Genomic DNA, 27,272 nt, shown 5'->3' with positions numbered 1-27,272 from the left:
CATGGACTATGACCAAAAAGCAGTGCCTGAGCAACCCCATGCCCCAGATGCAGAAGTGATCCATATGTAGATGCTGGCAACCAAGCAACAACATGAGCATGAAATTAAAATGATGGAACTCTGAATGAGGAAGAAGCAAGCAATCAATGATATGGAAAGACGGATGCCCACCAAAGGTGCCCAGATGGCTGAGATGGAGAAGGAAGCTGAGGAGACAGCCAAGGAAGCCCAACTGAAGTGCATGGAGCAGCTGGAAGCTAAGAAAGAAGCACACCAGAGAGAGGCGGAAGTTCTCACACTGCAGCTCTACATCCTGGACAAGCAAAAAGAATAGCCGCCTCAGCCTTGGGATACATCCTCCTCTCAACAGCAGGGAATGGGAAAAAGCCTGCCCAATTTATCGTGAATCTGATTGCATAGAGGAATTCCTATCCACCTTTAAGAGACTGTGTGAAATCCACAAGATTCCAGAGGAGAATTGGATGCCAATCTTTTTAACCAGATTGACTGGAAAAGCCAGACAAGTATTTAATTAAATGAAGAGGGAAGATGCTATGGTGTATAAGAGCTTTAAAGAAGCTGTATTAAAAAGGCTTAAAATCACCCCTGAGTCTTATTGTTTAAAATTGAGACATCTTAAAAAGTCTGACAATATAACTCATGTGGAATATGTGCATAAACTGCGTAGTTATGTAAAAAAAATAGGGGTGGGTGGTGATGGCAGCTTTGATAAGCTGTTACATTTAGTGATGCAAGAGCAGTTATTATGGGTGGTCACCAGTGATGTCAAAGCAGCCGTTTGTGACAAAAAACCTTCCACGGTTTTGATGGCAGCAGAAATTGCTGATGAGTATGTTGTGTCAAGGGCTCGAGAGCGGTGAAATCTCCAGTTTACAAGGGAGGAAGAATTTAAGAATAAACCTAACCCCAGCTGTGTTAAAAAACCTCAAGGGAGCCCAGATTTTAAAGCCTTCTTACCCTAAGGGGAAGCCAGTTGTTTGCCATGAAGGTGGGATCCCTGGCCATATAAAGTCAAATTGCTCAAAGGTCACAACCTGCACCCGCAACCCCTCTTGTGGGTTCCAGTGCTACCAGTATAAGTGCTAATGCTACCACATTAGCCACAGAGGAAATTGTGGGAGAGGAAAATGGCCTCCTGAATGATATTAGAACTGAGTCGTGGGATGATAGTGAACAATTCATTAAGAGTGTAAAAGTAAATGGGGTTGAATGTACCGGGTGGCGTGATAACTGCATCTTATATTACTTTGGTTAAAGAAAGTTTTGTGAGAAAAGATAAATTGCCTGGCTGAAGTATAAATCTTCAAGCTTTGGCTGAGTTTTCAATGACTGTGCCTCTGGCTAAAATCCACCTGAGTGGAAAAAATTTAAGGATGATATTGTAGCTGGTATTAGGAATTTGCTACCTGCTGATATGTTGATAGGTAATGACATTATAACTGTTATGACAACCTGATTGGACACTAGCATGGATCTGATTCCTCTACTTTGCCTGCTGTCAGTGAGGTGAGCTGGAGGTGAGGGGGAATTTCCCCCCCCCCCCCCCCCCCCCGAGCTATTGTTTGTTGAGAATAGCAGCTTGCCAGCTGAGGAAGGAGCTGAGGATTCTTTTGTACCGGAGACTGTTCCAGGTTTAAGTGAAACACCGAAAGAATTTATATCTGCTCAGTCAAGTGATATTACTTTGGAACAGACTAGGATTGCTACACAGGATCAGACGCCTCCTGGGGAAGGAAAGGTCAGTTTTATTTATTCAAAATGGTGTATTATTTGGGGAAGCTCCTTCTGGAAAAAAGCAGCTTCCTGAAGAAGTGTGCAAGCAAATAGTTGTGCCTGAGAGGTATAGGAGAGTTTTGCTTTATTAGCTCATGATGGGCCGTTTGCGGGTGATCTAGGAGTGGAGAAAACTTGTGACCCACTGAAGCGAAACTTTTACTGGACCCATAAGCTTCAGACAGCTAACAGTTATTACAGAAGCTGTAACTTGTGTCAGAAGCTAAGGGCTTAAAAGAGACATTGTAAGGTGCCTGGGATGGGGTGTACGTGCCCCTCACTTGACGAGGAGGCGTTAATATCACACTGTAGGCTGAGGAAGAAGCTCCAATTGGAACAGCAGTATAAAAGAGAGTAGCACAGGTCAGTCTGGGCTGACTGCCGAGGAAGGAGGATGTATGCTGCAGGTTCCTGCCTGGGAGCTGCTGGAGCCCAAGACCAAAAAGGCCAAGCCCGCCGGGATCCGGACAGATACTCAGCTACCCCTGGACACCCAGGAGATGGTGGAACCACTGGGAGCTTCACAGGCCAGAGACTCAGGAGATCCAGAGATCATGCCACTGGAAGACATGGTAGGAAGTAGCCCAGGGGAATTGAACATTGGTCTGGTTGTAGAACTGAGCAATAAGTTAACGTGTTTTTTGGTCGTTTCCCCGCTGATCCAGTGGTGAATATGCTTGGCACTGACAAGGCCCTGGGCTGGGACCTGGTGGAGCAGGGAGGGTCCGGGCCCTCTACCCCGGTCACCATTCCTCTGGTGGTGGCCCATGCCTTCTGGCTATTAGGCCACACAGCCTTGCTAAGAAAGGCAGCTGTTTTGACTCTGGCCACTAGGCCACAGAGCCTTGCAAGAGAAGGTAGCTGTATTGACTTTGGGTGCTAAGCCACACAGCCCTGGTAAGGAAGGCAGCTGTAATGACTCTAGTCCAGAGGTGGGCAAACTACAGCCCGAGGGCCGCATCTGGCCATCCAGACGTTTTAATCTGGCCCTTGAGCTCCTGCCGGGGAGCGAGGTCAGTGACTTGCCCCACTCTGTGCAGCTCCCACAAGCAGCGGCATGTCCCCCGCCCCCCCTCCCGGTGCCTATGCATAGGGGCAGCCAGGGGGCTCCACACACTCCTCCTACCCCAAGCGCTGCCCCCACAGCTTCCATTGGCAAGGAACCGCAGCCAATGGGCACTGCAGGGCGGCGCCTGCGGACAGGGCAGCACGCAGAGCTGCCTGCCCGCCCCTCCGCATAGGAGCCAGAGGGGGAACATGCCGCTGCTTCTGGGAGTTGCTTGAGGTAAGCGCCGCCCGGAGCCCACACCCCTGATGCCCTCCCACACCCCAACCCCAGCCCTGATTCCTCTCCTGCCCTCCAAACCCCTCAGTCCCAGCTCTGAGCACCCTCTTGCACGCTCATACCCCTATCCGCACTCCTGCCCCAATCCGGAGACCCCCCAACCCCACACCCTGAACTCCTAATTTCTGGCCCCACCCCCAGCTAGAGCCCTCACCCCCTTCCATATCCAACCCCCAATTTCATGAGCGTTCGTGGCCCGCCATACAATTTCCATACCCAGATGTGGCCTTCGGGCCAGAAAGCTTGCCCACCCCTGCACCAGTCATTAGGCTGCACAGCCCTGTGAGAGAGGGCATCTATGTTGACTCTGGCCACTAAGTTGTGCAGCCCTGTGAGAGAGGGGAGCCATTTGGCTCTGGCCATTAGGTCGCACAGACCTGTGAGAGAGGGCAGAACTATTGACACTGGCCACTAGGCAACATAGCCCTGTGAGGGAGGGCGACCCTATTGATTCAGACCTCTATGCCAGACTGCCCTGAGCTTAAGGGCAGTCAGCTAGACCTAGCTAGGGGGCTGCAAGGGGGGGGCAGAGGGATGTACTCGCCCCACAACAACCTTTATCTATTATTGGGGAGGCATTTGCCAGAGAGTCTGTGGATTTTGTGGGACCTTTCCCTAGACCTTCCAGGAATGGAAAGAAATATATTCTGGTGGTGGTAGATTCAGCTACTGGGGACCCTGAGGCTACAGCATTGTGTAATATTGAAGCTTAAGTGGTAGCTACAGCTTTATTCACTCCTATTTTCAGCAGAGTAGCTTTTCCCAGAGAGAATTTAACAGACCGTGGTACAAATTTTATGTCTGTTGTCTTTAAGAAGTTGTGGAAGTTATGCAGGGTGAAGCATATAAAAGCTGCGTCCTACCACTCAGAAACTAATGGAGCATTAAAAGCCATGCTTAGGATGTATGTATCCAGGCATGAGGGCAACTGGGATCTGTTGGTCCCCTTGTTACTGTGTGCATACAGAAGTGTACCCCAAGAATCTATTGGCTTTGGTCTCTTTGATCTCCTGTATTAGAGGCAGGTCAGAGGACCCTTAAATTTAATTTGTGATTCTTAGGAGGGCAGTACTGAGGAAACCGAACAGCCAGTAGGAGAATGTGTTTCCCCGTTTAAGGGAAATTTGCAAGTTATGATGGATTTGGTGCAACAAAATCTTAAGAAAAGTCAGGAAAGTCAGAAAGCTTGATGTGACAGACATATAAAAGAGAGGTTGAAATTGGAGATATGGTGCTCCTACTAATTCCTGTGAGGAAGAACAAAATTTAAGATTTCTGGAAAGGGCTCTTTGAAGAAGTAAATGAGGTTGCATATAATGTCAGAAAGCCCCATGGCAGGGGAGCCATGGAGACAGTACACATCAATAGGTCGCAGACTTACCATGAAAGGGAGTTAGCAGTCAATATGATTTGTTGTGCTTATGAAGAGAGGTTGTCTATTCCCTTAATTGATTTGGTCAGGGAAAGCCAGGAGGAAACTCCACTAGGGAGCATTGAATTTTGGGAGAGCTTAACTCTATCCCAAAGGCAGGAAATGCTGGCCAGGACTACACTACCAGTTATGCTGGCAAAACTTACATCACTCGGGGGTGTGAAAAAACACATCTCTGAGCAACGTTAGTTTCACCAACATAAGTGGTAGTGTGCACAGCACCTCTCCCACCAACATAGCTACTGCTGCTCGTTGAGGTGGTTTTATTATGTCAGCGGAAGGCTCTCTCCTGTCAGCATAGAGTGATTACATGAGCGATCTTACAGCAGGGCAGCTGCATAGTACAGCTGTGCTGCTATAAACTCGCTAGTGTAAACATGGCCACATGTTTAACTAACAAGATTGTGCATTCCATTTACACCATAGGGCCTCACCCAGCTCCTAGCGGGGCATACCAGGCCAAGGGGGAACTGCAGAGACCGATCAAAGAAGAGGTGGAAAGCATGCTAAAAATGGGAATAATCACTGAATCAAAAAGCCCATGGGTTTCCCTTCTTGTAGTGGTAGCTAAAAGGGATAAAACCATGAGGTTTTACATGGATTATAGGGAAAAAATGTTATCACCTAGCCTGATCCATATCCCATACCCCAAATTGGACCAGTGGGGGGGGTGTTACAAAATTCATAACTTGTGGGTATTTGCAAATTCCCTTAGATCCACTTTCCTTGTGGAATCTGGACTGTATGAATTTAAAGTTTTTGCCTTTTGGATTGATGAATTCCAGAGTGATCTTTATGCAGTTTATTAATGAGGCGCTGCATAGGTTACAAACGTTTGCTCAAGCCGAAGTAGATGACTTGACCATTTTCTGTAGCACCTGGCAAGACCACCTGTACCATGTAGGTGGGCAAACCAGGGGTGGGCAAACTTTTTGGCCCGAGGGCCACATCTGGGTATGAAAATTGTATGGCAGGCCATGAATGCTCATGAAATTGGGGGTTGGGGAGTGAGAGGGGGTGAGGGCTCTAGCTGGGGGGGCAGGCTATGTGGTGGGGCCAGAAATGAGGAGTTCAGGGTGCGAGGAGGGGGGTTTCCAGACTGAGGTGGGGGGTTGGAGTGTGGGGGGGATTGAGGGCTCTGAATGGGGATGTGGGCTCTGGGGTGAGGCTGGGGATGAGGGGTTGGGGTGCAGTAGGGTGCTCAGAGCTGGGACTGAGGGGTTCGGAGGGTGGGAGGGGGATCAGGGCTGGGGTTGGGGCATGGGAGAGGGCAGGGGTGGAGGCTCCGGGCAGCGCTTACCTCAAGCAGCTCCCAGAAGCAGCGGCATATCCTCACTCTGGCTCCTATGTGGAGGCGCAGCCAGGTTCCTGGCCAATGGGAGCTGCAGAGGCAGCGCTTGGGGCAGTGGGAGTGTGCGGAGCCCCCTGGCTGCCCCTGTGCATAGGCACCAGAGCGGGGACATGCCACTGCTTGTGGGAGCTGCACAGAGTGGAGCAAGTCCCTGACCCCACTCCCTGGTGGGAGCTCAAGGACCAGATTAAAATGTCTGGAGGGCTGGATGTGGTCCCTGGGCCGTAGTTTGCCCACCCCGATGTAGGTGTTGTGCTGCAAACACTAAAAGAAGTCAACCTCACTGTTAAAGTCTCCAAATGCAAAATGGGGGCTGCAGAGGTATCTTATCTGGGACGCAGGTGGGCAGTGGGCTGGTCTGCCCTGACACCTTAAAAGTAGAGGCCGTTGAAAGCTGGTCTGGCCCTAAAACAAAGAAGCAGGTCCAATCCTTTATTGGTCTGGGCAACTATTACTGTAGGTTTGTAAATGTTGTTGTGACCTCCCATCACAGACCTTATAAAAGGAAAACTGGACAAGGTGGTATGGACAGAGGCCTGTGAGAGAGGCTTCCAAAATATAAAAGATGCTTTGTCTAAGGAGCCTGTTTTAGCCAGTCCTGATTTTAATAAACCATTCCTGCTGTGTACAGGTGCTTCTAATATTGGTTTGGGTGCTGTACTAATGCAAGATGCAGAAGGGGGTAAAAGACACCCCATTGCATACTTATGTGAAAAATTGATCCCAACTGAGCAAAAATATGCCACGATTGAGAGAGAATGCTACACCGTAGTCTGGGTTGTTAAACACCTTAAACCCTATCTGGGTAACAAAAAATTCACTGTATTACGTGACCATGCCCCTTTGATTTTGCTGCACAAAGCTAAGGGAACCAAATCAAGGTTACTCCACTGGAGTTTAGCCTTGCAAGAGTTTGACATGGACAAAGTTCATAACAAGGCAAAGGAAAATGTAGTTGCTGATGCATTGTTGAGAATGGAGGAACCCTGAATTGTGTTCAGGAGTGTCAGTGGTGTCCATTCCTACATCTGTTTTGCGTTGTCTAAAGGGGAAGGTGATCGTCTACTTTAATATGGGCACCACTTTCACAAAATTGTGATAAATCGTGTACAACGTATGTCTTGGGAGGTATCACTGGAAAAGTTATAATCTGCTGAGTATTATTATCTTGTTATGATGTGTGTATCGACACTGTGTGTGTGTGGAGCCATGAAATTGTGGCATATGTATGTAACTCCAACATGCTGTGAGGCTGAGAAACACCCACAGGTGAGCTCTTCAGGAATAACAATGGAACTATGAACGAGCTGCTGCATGACATTCCCGAAGACACCGCAAACGGCACGTACACAGAAGTTGCAAGCAAAAATTTGCAGTTCGTCTGAAGAACTGATGGCAAAGCCACATACGCCAGGGAATTGCTTGACCCCATGTCACACCAAGGATATTTCCAGCCAAAATAGTCAAGATATAAAAAAGGCAGAACAAGGGCTCCTGGCCACCTCTTTCCTACTCCATCTTTGGACTAGTGAATTCTGAAAGGGGAAATGTTGAACAAAAGGACTGAGATCCGCAAAAACTATTTGGGCAACCCAGAGAGACTTACAGAAAACTAGCAGATTTAACATCCCTGCTATCATTTTGAACGTGCAAACTCAAATTCACCTTTAACATATTTTACCTGCTTTAACCTCTAATTCTCATTTCTTTTTCTTAGCTAATAAAACTTTAGTTAGTTTACTAAAGAAATTGGCTGACAGCGTTGTCTTTGCTGTGAGATCCTGAGCATCCATTGAACCGGGCATAAGTGACTGGCCCTTTAGGGCAGGAAGTACCTAATATGTGGTGAGTTTTGGTTTTAATAACCTTTCATCACAGAAGTCCAGTTTGTCTGAGTTGTAGTATAGCTGGAGTGTCTAAGGGGACTTTTGTGTCTCCATGGTAAGCTAGTATAGCCGTCCAGGAGCACACATTTGTTTCTGGTTTGGTTAAATCTAATTATAGAATATGCCACCAGTTTGGGGCGTCTGCCTTGTTTTCTGACTGTTTTCTGACAGTCTGTCCTGAAATTGGGCTCTAAGTTGTGAGCCACATACCAGGAGCTGTGACAGCAGCTAAAAAAGTAACTTTGAGAAAGTTACAAACAACAACCTTTATGTGAAGGAATACTCATGAAACTTTAACTACATGCATTGCTTAAACAAGAGTGTCAGCTCTCCTGTGGTTTATAACACAATTCTCTGGGTAATTTCATGTATTTCTTTCATGACTTGTGTGCAAAATCAGATGAGAGGCGATGAGGCAGTTCGCTAGTTACTTACCTTCCTAATTACTGCATGACCCAGAACAAAACAATTCTAAACAAAGGATTAATAAAGTGCTGATGTAACAAGTCTTCTTGGACCAAATCCTCAGCTGGTATAAATGGGTGTAGATCCATTGAAGTCTAAGGAACTGTCTCAGTTTACATCAGATGAGTGTCAAATCCCTTATCTTTCCTTTCGCAGGACTATGAGACTAATCAAATTCAGTTTCTTTTCTTTTCATTTCAAAGGAATTTCAGCCTCATTTTAGCTTGCTGCCAAGAGAATAGTCCTTAAGAGTTTAGTTTATTGTTTTATCAACAGGTATTTTCAAAACTCTCCATTGGCATATATGGCTTAGGTGAAAAAATCCCCATTTCCTATCATGAAGCTTTCCCAAATACTAAATGCAGCTTTCTGTGGAAACCCTTTGTCAGTGAGATGAAATCCAGAGCCAGAATCTTTGTGGATTTCTGTCATCTTTTTTAGGTTCCACCCTGAAGGAAGCATTTTAAATATTGAAGGAGACAAGGTGATCCTAATAGTTCCTTCTGTCCTTAAAACTGTGAACAAAAGAAACGGTCTAGAGCTTCTGGACTCCTGTGCTGATTAATAATTATTTAATTTATTTATTTATTTGTTATAGAGCCCACAGGTTCTAATTAGGTTGGAGGACCTATTGTGCTAGGCACTATACAAATTCAGAGGAAGACACAGACTCTGCCTTAAAGAGTTTGCAATCTAATTTAAGAAAACTGACATAAATAATAAGAGGAAAAAGAGAAGGGTAGCAATGGTAATGAGATCCCGTGGTTACAAAGGCTACTATGCACAACTTGATGGTTCCAAATCATTTTGCTTCCCTCTCCCCTCAACACACACACATTTTAAATTGAATGATGGAGACAGAGGTGGGATGTGTGGGGAATAGCAGGAAGGGAGGGGAGTTAACATGAGGAAGGACATAGGAAAAGGAAAGAAGGGGTAGAGATCAGGGTAACCATATTTTCCCAATGGGAAAACGGGACACTGCATGGGTCCTGCCCACATGGGGCTGGCCCGGCCCGAGCCACTCTCCTGAACCCTCCCTCCCATGCAGGGTTGGCATTGCTGCTTGCCCTCCCTCCCCGCACACGTTCCTCCACGCTCTGCTAGGGGTCGCACTCCACTTTTTTGGCAAAACTGGGCATTTGTCCAGTTTTCTCTTGCCAACTGATGATCAGTTGGCAAGAGCCAATGGGGACAAATGCCTAGTTTTGCCAAAAAAAAAAAAAGGTTGGGACAGGGCTTAAAAAATGGACTGTCCTGGCTAAAATGGGATGTTTGGTCATCCTTGGCAGAGGGACGTTCAGGAGAGAGGGAGGAAGGGGAGCTGAAGAAAGGAAGGATGGATGACAAAATGCAAAATCCAGCTGCTATCTTCATGAGCCAGGAAGGAAGCTAGGGAGTGTAGTGGTGCTAGGCTTATGGAGTTTTCTTGCCCCATACTACCAGGGCTGGGCAAGAAGGGGCAGGCTTGGTGGATGAATGTTGCTACTATTCCAAAAACAACACCTGAATGAAATACAGGAACTGGCAGACTAGTGCTGCTGGGACTGAGGCAGTTCCTTGCTGCTATGTCTTCTTCCCCACCAGCAGTGTGCAACATGGGAGGCTTTTGCCTAAAATGTTTACAATTGGAACCAATCAGAACTAAAGTGTCTATTGGGTGTAAATTTATAAATAAGATCTACTGTGAAAGGAGATGTTGCACAATATGAAGCTCACTATCTAGATTTCTTCAGATGTGAACAAAGAGGGGGAAAATAATACAATGATTTATTTTTGAATTGCATCTTTTAAACTAAATGCTTCAGACTCCGTTCCAATCTATCAGTGCAGACCCCGGTATAGTAAGGGGGTACTGTATGGTACAGATTAATTTTGTGGCGGTAGGCCTCTCTAGTTGGGCATAGGCAGAAGTGAAAAAAGATATAATGGGTAAATTTCAGGAAGAATAACTGAGCCTGGAGCAACTGAATAGCCGTGGAAAGAGGATTTTAGGCTCAAATTTTCCAATTTGGAGGCCTGAAATTAGGCTTCCAAATCCATAATTAGGAACAGAAACCACAGTAACCTGATTTTAAAAGGCACTGAACCGCACTAGCTCTCATTTACTTCACTGGGTTTGTGGGGGTTCAACACCTCTGAAAATCAAGTAGCAGATGCCTAACTTTAGATATTCTAGTTTGAAAATTGTGGGCCGAGTGTTTTGATGGGAGGGTCAGAGGGTATGGGCCATGAGGAAGAAAGGGGACAAGAGACGGGATTTGAAAAGTATCAGGTGGCTCATTACTGTACACTGAAGGAGCATATAATTGCCTAGCTGTTAGATTGTTCACTAGTCTTAAGCCTTCATCTTTATGTGAGAAAATTCATCCAATTCCGCCTTCGGTTCAGCGCTCCGATGATTCCAGGATTTGAAGAGAGACAGGAAACCCAGCAGAGATTGTTTCTCTTAGTACTGGGCATCTAGTTACAGTTTCTCCAGCATTATATAAAAAAGAAGTACAAATACAGAAATATCTGACCCTACACTGAAGAAAAAAATAAGTTAAAAAAGCCTTATTCATTTTCCACAGACAATTCTCTTTGAAACTGGCAGACTAGTGCCGCTGTGACAGAGGTAATTAAACCAGGATAAAATGTTAATCCTTATGGTATTAAATCTACTGAGCTGTGATAAGGGAGAGATACTCAGGCTTGCTTACTTTATTAATTTATTTTCTTCAAGGGAGTACAGTTTAGCTTATCTAAATCTGCTAGTTTCTTGGAGAACAGTATTTCAATGTGAGGCCTACACTGAGTTTATGGAATAAAGGCTAGAAAGAGAAATAATCCTATATGGATACATTATATTTAATCAGTCTGTGACAGTGATGGGCTCACCTGTCTGTTTATCCTCCTCTCATATATTGGAGGATAGGGGTTACGTAACTAAACTGTGATGGATCTCATATGTCTTCAGAAGGCAATATGTCTCTGTTTCAGATCAGATCTGTACAGCTACATTTTCTGGAGCTGAGCTGTCAGAACCTCCTATTGCCATTAGTTTGAAATCAGGCAGAAACTAAAGTTGCAAGGATTGCTTGATGTTATAAAGCACCTGCTCGCCTTCTTATTCTTTCCCTTTTTTGCCCCCTTCTTATGACTAGGGTGCTTGGGGTAGGGGAAGGGGTTATTTGGTTGATTTTTCTGCTACAGCCTTCCCTTAGCCAAATCCTGGTTCAATGGAACCAGGAGTTCAACAGAATCACTCCTTGTGTAGTAGGAAAAAATATTGCAATCCTGTCTTTAGGCAGCAGCACACATTGGTCAAACACCAACTTAATCAGGTGAGAGTACATCCTTTATTTAAGAGTCTGTCTACATTGGAGGTATAATTTCCTGCTCAGGTAGACATACACATGCTAGCTTTGATCAAGCTAGTGCACTAAAAATAGAACTAGAGCCGTGGCAAGGCTGGGTGGTGGAATAGGCTAGCTGTCCTGAGTAACATTGCACCTGCAACCTTAGGTAATTACTCAGGCGACTAGCCTGTCCCACTGATTGTGCCACCATGGCTACACTGTTATTTTTAGTGCACTGATCTGATCAAAACTAGCAAATGTACATTACACCTCCAGCTCAAGAGTGTAGATGTACTTTGATGTAAATTAATGGAGTAAACTTTGAAGAAAACACTTGAAACCTCTTTATTAATATTTCTGCTATTGAGAAAGAATTTGTTTTCCCTGTGATTAGCTTCATTTAGTTCAATTTACACTGCCTGAGTAGATATTCCTGTGTGCACATACGGGGGGGGGACTACCCCACAGGGCCAAATTTTGTCGGTTTTTGCGTAGTCCTTATGTAACAAGCCATGATTACTTTCAGAGAAACCCCATTGTTGTCACTGGGTGCCTATTGAAGACAAGCTGCTGAGGAGCTACATTGAAATGGGATGCCCCACTGTAGGAGCGAAAGCAGAACCTCCTGGCAGATCACTCACTCCTTCTGCAGAACCCCTGAGACCCACAGATTCTGAGGAGGGAAATTCCTATCTCCCCTAAAATTATTTGGAGAAATTTTTTTGAAGTTTTCCTGCCACCAGGACCGTCTCTTTGTGTTTTTTCCATAGGAAAGGTGCAATCAGACCCTCTGATGTTTTTTATGACCTGAAATAGGAATATTGGCTGGGTTGTACCTCTTGGTATTTGCTGCTTCTCTTCTGCTTATAGTGTTAATATTTTGAAAGTTCTTGTTTTTTAATTTATTGTTAACTAGTTGCAGTAAAAGAGATACTTTTCTTAATAGATTGCTCTACTTGGAATTCCATTACATCCATTCTGCCTCTGTATTAAGGACTCAGTCTTGTTCCCATTGAAGTCTGTGATATAATCTCCATTCAGCTTGAGGGAATACATTTAAGGCCTGATCCTTCAGTTCTTTCTCAGGCAAAACTCCTACAGAAAGTCAAAGGAAAGGTCTTTTGCAAAATTAAGGTCTATGTTTCAGGATCAGATCTGTTATTTTATGAATATTTTGCATTACAAGAATCGCTGTGTATATACTGGCCTATCAATACTTAAGATGGCAGCTTCTTTGGTAAAGTGTCATTATTAATTAGTGAAATTCACCTAGGCAGAAAATTGCTTTAAGGAAAAATGCTCTTTCGAACAATGTTCATGTTCTTACTGAGCGAAAAAATGATCTTATGGCTAAATCATTGGATTGAGCCTTGAGAAATGTTGGTTCAATATCTGGCTTTTCTGTGTGTTTTCTGTGTGACCTGGGCAGTCTCTTAATCTCCTTGTGCCTCAGTTCCCCATTTACAAAAGGAGGGTAATAGTACTTACTTTCTTCTATCCTATTTAAAATATAAGCTCTTTGGGGACAGTGATTATCTTTTATGAAGTCTGTGTGGAGAGTCTAGCACAGGGGTTCTCATAACACATTTTTTGGTGGCCTCAAAGTGCAGCCACCAACTCTTGCTGATGGCCACTCTGACAATTTTTCCTAAAATACTTAAATTAACTTTAGGAAAAACAAATAAATATGCATAAATGCATGTCCAAATCATTGTAATTTATTTGTGTGGGGGGTTTTGCAGACTCAATAATAAAAATAATGTACAGTTGTCTCTATTCTTTACTGGACCTAAATAAAATAGAAACACAAATAAGGTGCTTTGCACATTCTTTTCTTTTTTTTGTTGTTTCTTTTGCTTTTCTGGTTGCTTTTTTTATTTTAGACTTGCTGGCGAGTAAGTCTGATGTTGTGAAAAGTGATACTTGTATGTTAATATCACTTTTCACAGCTTCCCAGCTAACTACCAAGTCTACTATGACAAATGATATGAACAAACATCACTTTTCACAGCAGACTTACTCGGCCCCAGGATGCTGGGGGACAAATTAAGCCCTGGATGGGGTGGTGCGTAGGGAGGCAGCAGGGCCATGAGCGATGTATCGGGGGCTGGGGGAGGCATCAGGTACCAGGGGTGTGCACAGGGCCAGAGTCCGAAGCCCTGCACCCAGGGGATAGGGCCTGGGTGACGGACCCCAGAGCCTGAAGATGGAGCCTGAAGTCCCACAGTTGGAGCCAGCTGCCTGCTAGGCCAGAGCTGATCCCGACCCCTCTGCCCTGGGAAGCTGGAGAACTCACTGGCTGCCTGCTCCTCCAGTGTTTGTGTCTCCAGAAGGGGCAAGGCCCAATCCCCGCTGGCAGCCATCACCATCCAGGAGGTTGTGGCCACAAGAAAAGGCCCTGGTGGCTGCATTTGAGAAACACTGGCATAATGGGGCTGTCATAACCATACAGTTAAGGGTAGCCTAGAATTCCTCCTTACCTGTAAGGGGTTAAGAAGCTCAAATAACCAGGTAGGCACCTGACCAAAAGGACAAATGGGTAAAGAAGATACTTTAAAATATGTGTGGGGCGGAGGGAGAGGCTTTGTTTGTGCTTTGTTTCGTGTGTTCTCTGGGGAAGCAGAGAAGCATCGGGTCAGAAAACTCCTTCTCCTAAAATCATCCTAAAATGAGTCTCAGTATTGCAAAAAGAATAAGTAAATAAGGCAAGGCACGTTATGTTATCTTTTTGTTTTTAGCTTGTGAATTTTCCCTGTGCTAAGAGGGAGGTTTATCCCTGTTTTTTGTAGCTTTAAAGTTTTGCCTAGAGGAGAATCCTCTGTGTTTTGAATCTGATTACCCTGTAAAGTTACCTTCCATCCTGATTTTACAGAGGTGCTTCTTTTACTTTTTTTTCTTTATTATAAAGTTCTGTTTTTTAAGAATCTGGTTTACCTATTTGGTTAGTATATTATTCTCAAGCCTCCCCAGGAAAGGGGGTGAAGAGGCTTGGGGAGATATTTTAGGGAAACAGGAACTCCAAGTGGTCCTTTTCCTGAATCTTTGTCTAACTCACTTGGTGGTGGCAGCAGTACTCACCCAAGGACAAGGAAGGATTTGTGCCTTGGGGAAGTTTTTGACCTAAGCTGGTAGAAATAAGCTTAGGGGATCTTTTATGCGGGTCCCCACATCTGTACCCTAGAATTCAGAATGGGGAGTGAACCCTGTCAGGGGCCCTGATCTTGGTTAGGGCCTCTGGACACAACAGTAATACACATAATAATCTGGAAAACAAATGGCTAGTAAGGTGGCTGGGATAATAGGCAATTTCCTCAATGGCTGCAGTGATCCATCCCATAATCAGTTGTCTGTATGTGAAAGTCCAAAGCCTAATACTTACATCATTCCTGGAGTTAATGTGCCTGTCTGTTGAATAATGAATTGACACTGTGGGGTAGGAGCAGGAATTGCTCTTATTTTCAGTGAAGTTCAGTGGCAAACTGGCAATTTTTCTGTTCATGCCCACTAGGGCTGCTTCATTTTTTTAGCAGTTGCCACTGTGCTTTCTTTCATGCTCAGCGCTTCCAGAAATGAAATTGGACACCATGGTGACTTTTACACAATCCCATGCACTTCTCCATTGGGAAGTCAAACTTCTGTTCTACACATTAGGAACTGCTTGAAAGTAGAAAAACGGTTTTGCACAATTTCCGTGTTAGACAGGATCAGTTTAGAGCAGGAGGCAAATACTAGGTGGAATTCTGGAATCCTTGCTTCCTAGAAAACGTGGTTCTTTTTATTGAAAAATTGTGCAGGGGGGCAGAAATAAGTACTAAATTAATTTTAACACCAGATACTGAAATTAACCACAGCAGGCAGAAATCTCCCACATGAATTTAAATGAAATAAAATAAAAATCATACCTCTTTTGTATATCACAAAAAACGCTATCAAAATGGAAATTGATTGATTGCCCCAGTTAGCAAACTTTACAGACTGGATAAGGATTGAATGGGGATTCATTTTTTCATCCTAGCCTTCAAAGTCATTCATAATTCCACCCGTCTACATCTCAGACCTTAACTCCTACCACTTACCTCCTTGAATGATGCCAGTTTCAAAGCCCAATTCCATCTACCGTCTGCATACGCCTGTCTCCATGCTGCCCATTATAAGTGGAATGCTCTCCTTCATCCCAATTTGCCAAGCCACCGCCTTCTTTTCACTCAAGTCCCTCTTAAAAATCAACTTTTACCTTTGTGTACAGTTAGCCAAAAAACAGCTAAGTTTCTGGGTTTCCCAGAATGTCCCATCTTCTGTTTTTGTCTTTGAGACCCCAATTCTCCAAAGACTGTATTGACTTGAGTGGGACTTCTCAAGTGCCCAAAGTTGAGTTTTTGCAAGACTAGGACCTTGCAGCTCTTTGGGGGAAGGGACAGCTTTTATTTTGTGTGCTACACAGAGCCAAACATATTACCCATGCTGTTCAAACAACAATAGAGACTGGGCTACCCTCTTGCTCTTTTATCATTTATAAGTACAATATTTTTTGTTTTTAAACAGTGCCAAAAATTGCACTGCTCACATTACATGTAAGTGCACAAACGCCCTGCCCTGCCAAGTTTGAATACAGCTGCATATATGACACAATGAAGGTGCAACAAAACAGTGAGGTGGGAAAGAAAGACAGTGGTCACAACAATAAAATTATGCAGGAAGGGCCTGACTCAATTCCCCATTTTAGTCAAGGGAAGGATTGTCATTGACTTCAATAGGCATTGGTTCAGGCCCTCACTCAGCAGAGATGGGTATATAGCACAGTTGAATATTCCTTAAAATATTTAATAAATGTATATGTAAACTACATAAATATCTTGATGTCTTGGTTGACTTACTTCTTATGGGCCTGTCAATAACACATTTAAACCCCCAATCCAGCAAAGGTCCTAGTGCAACAGTATTGCCAAAAGAGCTAACATGATCATTGGGTGTATAAACAGGGGAACCTCAAGTAGGAATAGAGAGATTATTTTACCTCTGTATTTGGCACTGGACTGTGTTCAGTTCTGGATAGGGTGACCAGACAGCAAGTGTGAACAATCGGGACACGGGGTTGGGGGGGTAATAAGTGCCTGTGTAAGAAAAAGCTCCAAAAATCGGGGGTATCCCTATAAAATCAGGACATCTGGTCACCCTAGTTCTGGAGTGCACAATTCAAGAAATTTTATAAACTTCAGCATGTTCCAAGAAGAGCCATGAGGATGATTAAAGGATTAGAAATTATGTTTTAAGAAGCTCAATCTATGTAGTTTAATAAAGTGAAGATTAAGGAGTGACTTGATCAGTCTATAAGTATCTCCATGGAGAACAAATATTTAATAATGGGCTCTTCAATCAAGCAGAGAAAGGTATAACATGATCCAATGGCTGGAAGTTGAAGCTTTCTTGACTGGGGCCTTAGATCAAATCTGAAGTACAATAGCCACTGTTGTTCAGCAGTGGAACTGTCAATTTGATATTTTTTCATGAGTACTAAATTCATTTTAAATATTTTCAAGTCCATAGCTGACTCTAATACACTTTTTTGAGATGTAAGATATTCTCCATGTGTTTCATCTTGCAAATTCCTTGATGTACCACAGATTGTCAGAGTTCTGCATATTTTACTTCAGAACTTTGGTTACTACATATTATAATTGCTACAGTGAGAAAGTGTGTTTGTTTTTTTCCTTCAGCTAATCCTTGTGAGCTCCACTGCCGTCCTGTAGATGGCCAGTTTTCAGAGAAAATGCTGGATGCAGTTAATGATGGTACTCCTTGCTTTGAAGGCAGAAACATCCGAGATATCTGTATTAATGGCATGTGTAAGGTATTGGGTATGTTTGTATGTTTCCTTCTCTAAAATTTCATGGGACTGTATTATCAGGGGAAACTGTTTACCAACTTATTTAAGAAGATGCCAGCCCGGGGCATTTGATTTAATTGTATTTTAAATTATAGTAGAAACAAGTTAAAGTGGAACTGCTTTTCTAAATGGATATTAGAATAACTTTGACCCTTTCTACAGAACAGATTGGCCTGGTTGTTGTCGTTTCTTTTGTTATCAGAACCAATTAAAGAATGTCTATTTGCTCTATTCCTATGGCGATATTGTTTTCACAGAGGATTATATGGTTTTGGGGCCACAATTAGATATAACCATTTCATACAGCTACATTTTGAAAACATGATCCTAATTTTATGAAACCACATGTTCTTCATCGGCTTAGAATTAAATCCATTGTACTTGTAATATTTAATCACATACAGAAGGACATTCAGACTTAGAAGCAGTGAATCTGCATGAAATTTACTGTACGTAACCAAAGCAAACAAATGAGAATACATGTAACAATGTGTATTTTAATTATAACAACATTACTCTTTTGACATAATTCTCCACTACACCTAGGGTGACCAGATGTCCTGATTTTATAGGGACAGTCCCGATATTTGGGGCTTTGTGTTATATAGGCGCCAATTACCTCCCCACCCCCTGTCCCGATTTTTCATACTTACTGTCTGGTCACCCTTACTACACCTAGAGCGTGCCCAGCATTCACAACATTCTGTGTGTGTTCTGAAAATACATGCAGTTCCTGCAATATTGGGTTATGGTTACATAGTTATAAGATAAGGAAATCCCATAGTCGATGGTTTGTTTTCCAATAGGATAGCAATGCATTGGAGTATGTTTTTGTGGTATGGAATAGCTTTATCTATAGTTTTATTTTTTTGAAAATATGAGGTTCAGAGCCTGTTCCTGTTGACGCCCAAAGGAAATTTGGCCACTGATGACATTGGGAGCAAAAGCAGGACTAGAAAACACTTAGTTAGTTGCTGGTAGAAATTAATTTATCATCTTCCTGGAGGGCCATTTGATAGCTGCATACTTTAACCACCTGAATATCAAGTCATGTACTTGCTATGTGTCCACTCCGAAGATTTAACTTTCCAGTGGAATTGTTGGTGCATCAAAGAACAGCAACAAAATGGTTAATTCTTAATTTTTTATACAGTACCTACAGTTGAACTAGTGAATTCTTTGGATAAGCTGGAGTTCCTGATCCAACTCCCATTGAAGTCAGTGAAAATATTCCCGTTGGCTTCAGTGGGAGCTGGGACGGGCAGGGGAAACTGCTATGAATAGTCATACTTGAAGATATACTGAAACAAACCTTTTAAGATATGAACATGTTTGGTAAATTTTTCAAATGTATATTTTTGCTTCGGTGACCATGTTTCCCAAAGGGAAAACGGAACACCACACAGGGCTGGCCCAAGCCTCCGTCCCCTGGCACAGGGCTGGCCGAAGCCGCTTGCCTGAGCCCACCTCCCCACACCGGGGGCTAGCAAGGCTTGAGCAAGCAGTGACACACACGCTAGTTAGAATGACCATATTTCCCAAAGGCTGGGGCTGGCGTCACTGATCACTCAAGCCCTGCCTCCCCCCCTGCATGGGGCTGGCATTGCCACTTGCCCCCCCCCCCCCCGTATGTTTCTCCACACCCTACTTTTTTGACAAAAGTGGGCATTTGTCCCATTTGCTCTTGCCAACTGATCAAGTTAGCAAAAGCAAGTGGGACACATGCCCACTTTCACCCCCCCCCCCAAAAAAAGTCAGGGCATCCAGGTCAGGGCTTAAAAAAGGGACAGTGCCAGCCAAAATGGGATATGTGGTCACCCTAATTTTTGCTCATCTCTATGCTTCTTGGCTTCAGGCAGGAATGATCTAAGAGAGGCAGAATACTGAATTAAGAGGGCTATTTTCATGGTATATTTGATCCAGCTCCAATAGTATCTGCAATTTTATAAGAGCACTCATCTCATGAGAGTTTCACTCTGATTTCTAAACCAAAAAGATTGAGATTAGGATGACTAAACTTCAGGCTTTTGAATATTTATTCATATTGAATCCCACAAGCTTTGGCAGTTCACACATCACTACAAATGTACATCTATTTTATACAAAAGCGGGTTTTTTAAAAATGCATTTGAATCAGTGAGGATGAATTGATACATCTCTGCTGAAAGCAAGCTCTGCCATGTAGATCAGAGATTCCCAAACTGTGGTACGTGAGCATGTGAGAAGTGGTCTGTGGCAAAAGGTTACTGTGTCTCCTTGAAGGGACAGGGGGGCCTGGAGCAAGCCAACCCCTATTCCATGACAAAACCTTTCAAAAAGAAAGGGGGTGGGGAGAGCAGCAGGCTAACAGAGGAATGGGATCCAGATGTTAATCAGGTAGCTGCCTCCTTAGAATGATAAAATCCAGCTGTTTGGTAGCTTACAGGAAGATTAAGAGGGAGAGGAGAGACCGCCAAGAGGGCAGAATTGCAGGGGAACATTGAGTCAGAAAAGAGGCTCCCTGAGATAGGAACCAGAAGGGAGACAGGTGGGCTGGGGAACCTTCCTGAATCAAGAAGGAGGGCTGTGGAATTCTTTCCCCAAGAGGAAAGAGTTGTGAGTTCAGGGACCAAAGGAGGCTCTGTGCAGTGGGACTGGAACCCGGATTCTGGTGGGCCAGGGAAGCCTGCTTAAATCATGTCACAACCCCGTGGAAGGGGGCTGTGGAATCCCTTAATTATGAGGAAGGAGTTGTGAGTCTGAGGGGGAGGAGACCAGCAGAAAAGACTTCCCAGAGAGGCCAGAGATTGCAGTGGGACTAGCAAAGCACCCTGGTTCAAAGGAAACTGGAGGAGATTCAGAAACCTGAAGCCCTCAAGCAAGGTGAGTTGCAGTTGAATATGCCATGAAATTCCAGTCAAGGCTCATTACCACTCTGCCTCTCCCCTCTGAACCCACTCTGCCTTTCTTTTCCACACGCACACAGCCCAGCACCAGCAGAGCCCTCCCTGCCTTTCCTCCTTCCTCCAACACACTCCAGAGCCCTCCCTACCCTTCTCCCCCCCACACACACCAGGGCCTCCGCTGCTTTCCTGCTCCCCCTCACACACACACCAGAGCCCCCGCTGCTTTCCCACTCCCCCTCACACACTAGAGCCCTCCCATTCTTTCTCCTCCCTCACACACCACCAGAGCCCTCCCTACCCTTCCCCCTCCCCCCATACACCACCGGAACTCCCCTGCTTCTCCCCCCCAACCTGAGCCCTCCCTTCTCTCTCTCTCTCTCTCACACACACACACACACACACACACACACACACACACACACCCCTCCTGTCCTCCCCTGCCCACCTCCCCTGCTTTCCCCCTCCCCGCACCACCACCGTAGTCCTCCTTCTCCCGCCCCACGCCACCAGAGCCCTCCCTACTTCCCCCCACACACACACCACCAGAGCCCTCCCTGTCCTTCTCTCCCCACACCACCAGAGCCTCCATGTTCTCTCTCTCTCACTCACACACACACACACACTCACCCCACCGTAGCCCTCCCTGTCCTCCTCCTGCCCCCACACCACCGGAGCCCTCCCTACCCCCTCCCACACACCACCGTAGCCCTCCCTGTCCTCCTCCTCCCCCCCACACCACCGGAGCCCTCCCTACCCCCCCCACACACCACCGTAGCCCTCCCTGTCCTCCTCCTCCCCCCCACACCACCGGAGCCCTCCCTGTCCTCCTCCCCACACACACACCCCACCGGAGCCCTCCCTGTCCTCCTCCTCCCCTCCACACCACCGGAGCCTTCCCTACTTCCCCCCCACACACACACACACACCAGCAGAGCCCCCCCTGTGCTTCTCCTCTCCACCCCCACCACCAGAGCCCTCCCTGCTTCTCCCCCAACACACACACTAGAGCCCTCTCTGCCCTTCTTCCCCCCCCCCGCCATACCTCCAGAGCCCTTCCTCGCCTTTTTTTATACTTATGTAAGCAGTGTCAGGATGAGCTCCACCCTGACATCTGGTGGTGAGGTGTGGCAAGTTGTGGAAAAGAACTTCAGGGGCCGATCTCATTTGCATAGGCACACCCACCACGCCTAGAATGAGACCATAGCTGCCCAAATGGTCACTTTGGCTGCTGTGGGATCCCCAGTGTCTCTGTTATTGGGGCAGGAAGAATAAATTGTTATTACCCTGATTATGGGAACTGTGCTTGGAACTGTACGTGGCCTTTTGTTATGATGGAGGGATTCACCATCAACTAAGTAGCACTCGCTAGGCAAGGGTCATGGGTTCCAAAACTGTGTGAATGGAGAGAGGCTGGGGACAAGTAGTAGTACTTGGTGGCATGGGCCCCGTGGTGAGGGCCTTACATGCTGATTGCACTTCCCCCTCTCTCCACTGTGGAATATCAGAGCTAATTTTGATTTCATTAGAAGTCTAGTTATAGGCTGCTGAGCTCACTTTGGGCTGACAGTGCACCAGCACTGGGGCTCCCCTACTATAAGCTGAATTCACCTAAGAGCTGAAATCACTGAGTGTTGTGTTAAGTAGTGGGGGAGCCTGAAGATATATTGTGGAGCAGTTTGCGGGACGGCTGGTGAAGCAGTTCGACGCGGAGCAGTGTGTGGATGGCAGGAGCTGCTTGTGGGCCGTGGAGCTGAGTTCGTGGGGCAGCTGAGCGAAGGAGTTCGTGGGGCGGCTGGTGGAGCGGAGCGCAGCTGAGCGAAGGAGTTTGTGGGGCGGCTGGCGGAGCGGAGCGCAGCTGAGCGAAGGAGTTTGTGGGGCGGCTGGCGGAGCGGAGCGCAGCTGAGCGAAGGAGTTCGTGGGGCGGCTGGCGGAGCGGAGCGGAGCGCCGCTATGGAGCTATGGGGCGGTCAGCTTCAGATCACGTAAGGTGCCTCTTACCCCCGTCCCATTTCCACCCAGGTTGGGAGGTAAAGCTCCGCCGATAAACTTTCGAACTCTGGGGCTGCCCTGACCAGGGACAGAGACTTTTGGGGCATTGGACTTTTGGGACTTTGGGTGATTTGGGGTTGCTGGACTCAAGAACCAAAGGGAAAGGGCATGCCCCAATTTGCCTGGGGTGGGGTTGTTTTTGCTCATGGGTTGTGTTATGAATCCTGTTGGTGGTGTTTCCCCAACATAATGCCACATTGTTTCTCTCTGTTATTAAAAGACTTTTGCTACACTCAGACTATGTGCTTGCGAGAGGGGAAGTATCGCCTCTTGGAGGTGCCCAGCGGGGGTGGTATATATTGGTCCCAGGTCACTGGGTGGGGGCTCGAGCCGGTTTGCATTGTGTTATTGGAATGGAACCCCTAGATATTGAACCCGGCCCTTGTTGCTGCCAACTCTGACGGGCAGAAGGGTTACATTTTTGGGGGCTCGTCCGGGATCGCCTGGGTCAGTACCCCTCGCAAGCACCTGTTGAGTGATCCACTACATTGGGAAACAATTTATATTTTTTTTGTTTGTGCTGATATTTTGAGGAAATTACTGTTTGTATAATGGCTAATATGTCAGGTTTGTTGGGCCCTGGCTCAGCAGCTTCTAGCTCGGAGGCTGCAGCCTCGGCTGATGATTGGACAAAAGCTCTGGGGCAAATATTGGAAAAGGTTGCGCTGCCCCATGCTGAGTCAGACTCTTGTCGTAAGTTAAGATTATTTGCTGGGGAGGAGGAGTTTGAACCCTGGTTAGAGCATACCACTGAAATGCTGCAAGAGTGGGCCGTACCAGATGCAGAAAAGCGAAGATGCCTTATAGAGAGCCTTGGCGGCCCAGCATTAGATGTGATTCGCACCCTGAAGCTCATTGACCCTGGGGTCGGTGTGAAGGACTGCCTAGAGGCCCTTGAACACAACTTTGGGAGCGTAGAGGGCCCTGAAGACAGCTACTGTAAGTTCCTTAATTCCCGACAACAAAAGGGCGAGAAGGCTTCAGCCTACATACAGAGACTGGAGAGACTGCTTCAGAGAGCTGTCATGAGGGGAGCAGTGACTGCTGAGCAGATGGATCAGACCAGACTGGCTCAAATTGTAAGAGGAACTCAGTATCAGAACCCGATTCTACTTCATCTCCGGCTAAGAGAACGACGGGAACATCCCCCAAGTTACTCCCAGCTGATAAAAGAGGTCAGAGAGGAGGAAGAAAGGCAGGCTGCCAGTGAGTTTTGGGAAGCCCAAACATCGGAGCCAGCCAGCACAACACCACTGCAAATGGCCAGTGTACTGATGGTGAGCACCAGAGAGGAACTTGCCCAACAAATGCAGGTCCTGACGGAACGGATAGCTGAGCTGCAAAGTACCGTTGACCGAGTTAAGACTTCTAGGAATAAGAAGCCTCAAACTGTGGCGATTGAGAAGCCCGCACTTAGAGCCACCATCCCCCCCAGGCGAAGGGGGAAAGGTCAATTCTTCTGCTACCGATGTGGTCAGGATGGACACAGTGCTGCCAAGTGCCGTAATGAAGAAAACCCCTCCTTAGTGTATGGAAAGCTGAGGATCAGTTGGGAGAGATCCGGTAGCTGCCAGAGGGTCTGGGGACGGGGACCCCCCAGGTCTGCAGGATTTGAAGATTCCCCCAGAAAAGACTGTCCAGCTGGGATCCCTGCAGGACTGATAGGGCCTCGAGCAGAGGTCATGGTGAGGATCGAAGGGGTGGAGTGTAAAGCAGTGCTTGACACTGGATCTCAAGTGACTATTATATTTCAGTCATTCTACCAACAGATGCTTAGGCACCTGCCTATACAGCCACTGACTGGCCTTGGCCTATGTGGCCTCAGCATGGATGAATACCCCTATCAAGGGTATGTCATAGTGCACCTGGAATTCCCAGAGGAGGTTGCTGGGGTAAGAGAAGAGGTAGACACAGCTGCCTTAATATGCCCTGACCCTAAAGGGACTTCCGATGTGTCTGTGCTGATAGGGACCAACTCCAGTCTCTTCAAGGTACTCGCGGATTACTGCAGAAGGCGGGCTGGGGACCAGTACCTGAATACCCTGATGATCCATACGCTTTGTGCTGAAGCCTATAGGAAAATTGAGAGCGCTAAAAGGGACACATCTGAGCTACCGCTTGGGGCACTGAAGTACGCGGGCACAACCCCCTTAGTAGTGCCTGCAAGGACGGAGCAAGAAGTGCTTGTCATGAGTACCTGTCTGAAAGGCAGTAAAGGGACGTTAGCAATGATAGAGCAGCCGATGGGAGGAGAGCTCCCTGAAGGAGTGCTGGTCCCCAGTGGAGTCATAACCCTACCTGCTGAAGCCCAGGAAAGGGTGACTATACTGATTGCTAATGAAACGAGTCGTGATATTTTTGTGAAGCAAGGACAAAAGATAGCAGACCTCTTTGAGCCTGAGTTGATTGTAAAACCCCAGTATGAAACTCCAGTTTCGGCAATAGACCCAGCAAAGTTTGACTTTGGAGATTCACCAGTGTCCGAGGACTGGAAAGATCGCCTGAGGAAGAAACTTTGTGAAAGATCCAAGGTGTTCTCACTGCATGAGTGGGATGTGGGATGTGCAAAAGGAGTAGAGCACAATATCAGACTACATGACTCTCGACCTTTCAGGGAGAGATCTAGGAAGATTGCTCTCTCTGAGATGGAAGATGTGCGACATCATCTTCAGGAGCTGGCTGCGAATGGCATCATTACAGAGTCCCGCAGCCCATACGCCTCACCCATTGTGGTAGTCCGCAAAAAGAATGGGAAAATCCGGATGTGTATTGACTACCGCACCCTAAACAGCCGTACTGTGGTCGACCAGTACACTATGCCTCGAGTGCAAGACGCCTTAGACTGTTTGCTGGGAAGCCAGTGGTTCTCTGTGTTGGATCTTCGAAGTGGATACTACCAGATCCCTCTGGGAGAAGAAGATAAGGAGAAGACAGCCTTCATCTGCCCATTAGGGTTTTATCAGTTCGAACGCATGCCCCAAGGGATTTCTGGAGCACCTGCCACCTTTCAACGTCTCATGGAGAAAGTTGTGGGAGACATGAATTTACTGCAAGTGTTAGTTTATTTGGATGACCTGATTGTGTTTGGAAGAACCTTAGAGGAGCATGAAGAAAGACTTCTTAAAGTGCTTGATAGGTTGGAGGATTATGGTCTGAAGCTTTCAATTGACAAATGCCAGTTCTGCAGAACCTCAGTGAAGTATGTGGGTCACATTGTGTCCCAAGAAGGTGTGAGTACCGATCCTGATAAAATAGAAGCACTCACTACATGGCCACGTCCAAGTAACTACAGAGAACTCAAGACCTTCCTTGGATTTAGTGGCTACTACCGCAGATTTGTGAAAAACTATGCTACGATTGTAAAGCCTCTGAATGATCTTACCAGGGGACATCAGTCCAGCAAGAACAAATCTAAGTCCAAGAATAAGGGGAGGTCCCCAAAGCCTCCTGTGCAGAGACACAATGGCCCCTTTGCACCATTTGGGCCACGGTGGGATGAGAGATGTGAAAGGGCTTTTCGAGAAATCATTACTTGCCTAACTCATGCTCCAGTCCTAGTTTTTGCTGACCCAAGCAAACCATTTATCCTGCATACTGATGCCAGTTTGGAGGGTCTGGGAGCAGTCCTGTACCAGGAAGTGGAAGGCAAATGTAAACCGGTAGCCTTTGCCAGCCGAGGATTGTCTGATAGTGAAACTCGCTATCCCACCCACAAGCTGGAGTTTTTGGCCTTGAAATGGGCCATCACTGAGAAATTTCGAGACTACTTGTATGGTGCTCAGTTCCAGGTGTGGACAGACAACAATCCACTGACTTATGTGTTAACAAGTGCTAAGCTGGATGCTACAGGGCAGAGATGGGTGGCCGCCTTGGCTAGCTATGAGTTCAGCATTCAGTACCGATCAGGGAGAAGCAATGTAGATGCAGATGCATTGTCCAGGCGTCCGCAGGCTCCAGAAGTTGCTGTGATACCCACAGATGGAGTGAGAGCTATTTGCAGTGTGAGTCACCGAGAGCCAGAGGCCCGTGAAGACTTTCAGGGATGTGTTGCAGAAGCTTTGGGCCTGCCCCCTGAATGCATGCCTTCTGCTTCGGTGAACTATATTGCATTAGACCAATCTCCTTTGCCCATGCTCAATGCGGCTGACTGGCAAGAAGCCCAGCGGCAAGATATTGACATTCGTGATACACTACTTGCCAAAAGGGAGGGGCGAAGCCCAGCTGCGGTTGTCCCACCTAACCCGGAGGGTAAACTACTATTGAGAGAATGGACCAAACTAAAACTGATTCAGGGAGTGCTACACCGAATGACCACTGACCCTTTACAAAAACAACGAGCACAACTAGTACTGCCAAAAAAGTACAGAGCCCTGGCCATGAGGGCCCTGCATGATGACTTTGGGCATTTAGGGATGGAGAGGACCCTGGAACTTATTCGTAGTAGGTTCTATTGGCCCCGAATGGCTGAAGATGTTCGCAGGAAATGTGAGACTTGCGCTCGATGTGTTCAAAGGAAAACTCTGCCCACGAGGGCTGCATATCTCAAGAACATCACCAGCAACAAACCTTTGGAGTTGGTATGCATTGATTTCTTGTCTGTGGAGGTAGACAAGAGGAATGTTGGAAACATTCTAGTAGTGACTGACCATTTTACACGGTATGCACAAGCATATCCCACACGTGATCAGAGGGCCACCACCATTGCTCGAGTATTGTGGGACAAATATTTCTCAGTCTATGGATTCCCGGCTCGGATACACTCTGATCAGGGGCGGGATTTTGAGAGTCACCTTCTGAAGGAGGTGCTGAAGATAGCAGGAATTAAAAAGTCTAGGACAAC

The 27,272-nt window shown here is 46.3% G+C and overlaps 1 protein-coding gene across 1 annotated transcript in view; it reads left to right on the top strand.

The window, feature by feature from the left end:
* Positions 1-27,272, top strand: part of ADAMTS12 (ADAM metallopeptidase with thrombospondin type 1 motif 12) — a 323,221-nt gene that overhangs the window by 201,198 nt on the left and 94,751 nt on the right. Inside the window, exon 13 of the mRNA XM_073343691.1 lies at positions 17,329-17,462. Coding sequence (XP_073199792.1) covers positions 17,329-17,462 — 134 coding nt within the window. The remainder of the gene's footprint in view (positions 1-17,328; positions 17,463-27,272) is intronic.

This window comes from Lepidochelys kempii, chromosome 5, assembly GCF_965140285.1.
Source record: "Lepidochelys kempii isolate rLepKem1 chromosome 5, rLepKem1.hap1, whole genome shotgun sequence".
NCBI classification, from domain to species: Eukaryota; Metazoa; Chordata; order Testudines; family Cheloniidae; genus Lepidochelys; species Lepidochelys kempii.
The sequence above is the reverse complement of the archived record's forward strand: the minus strand, read 5'-3'. Positions and strand labels throughout refer to the sequence as shown.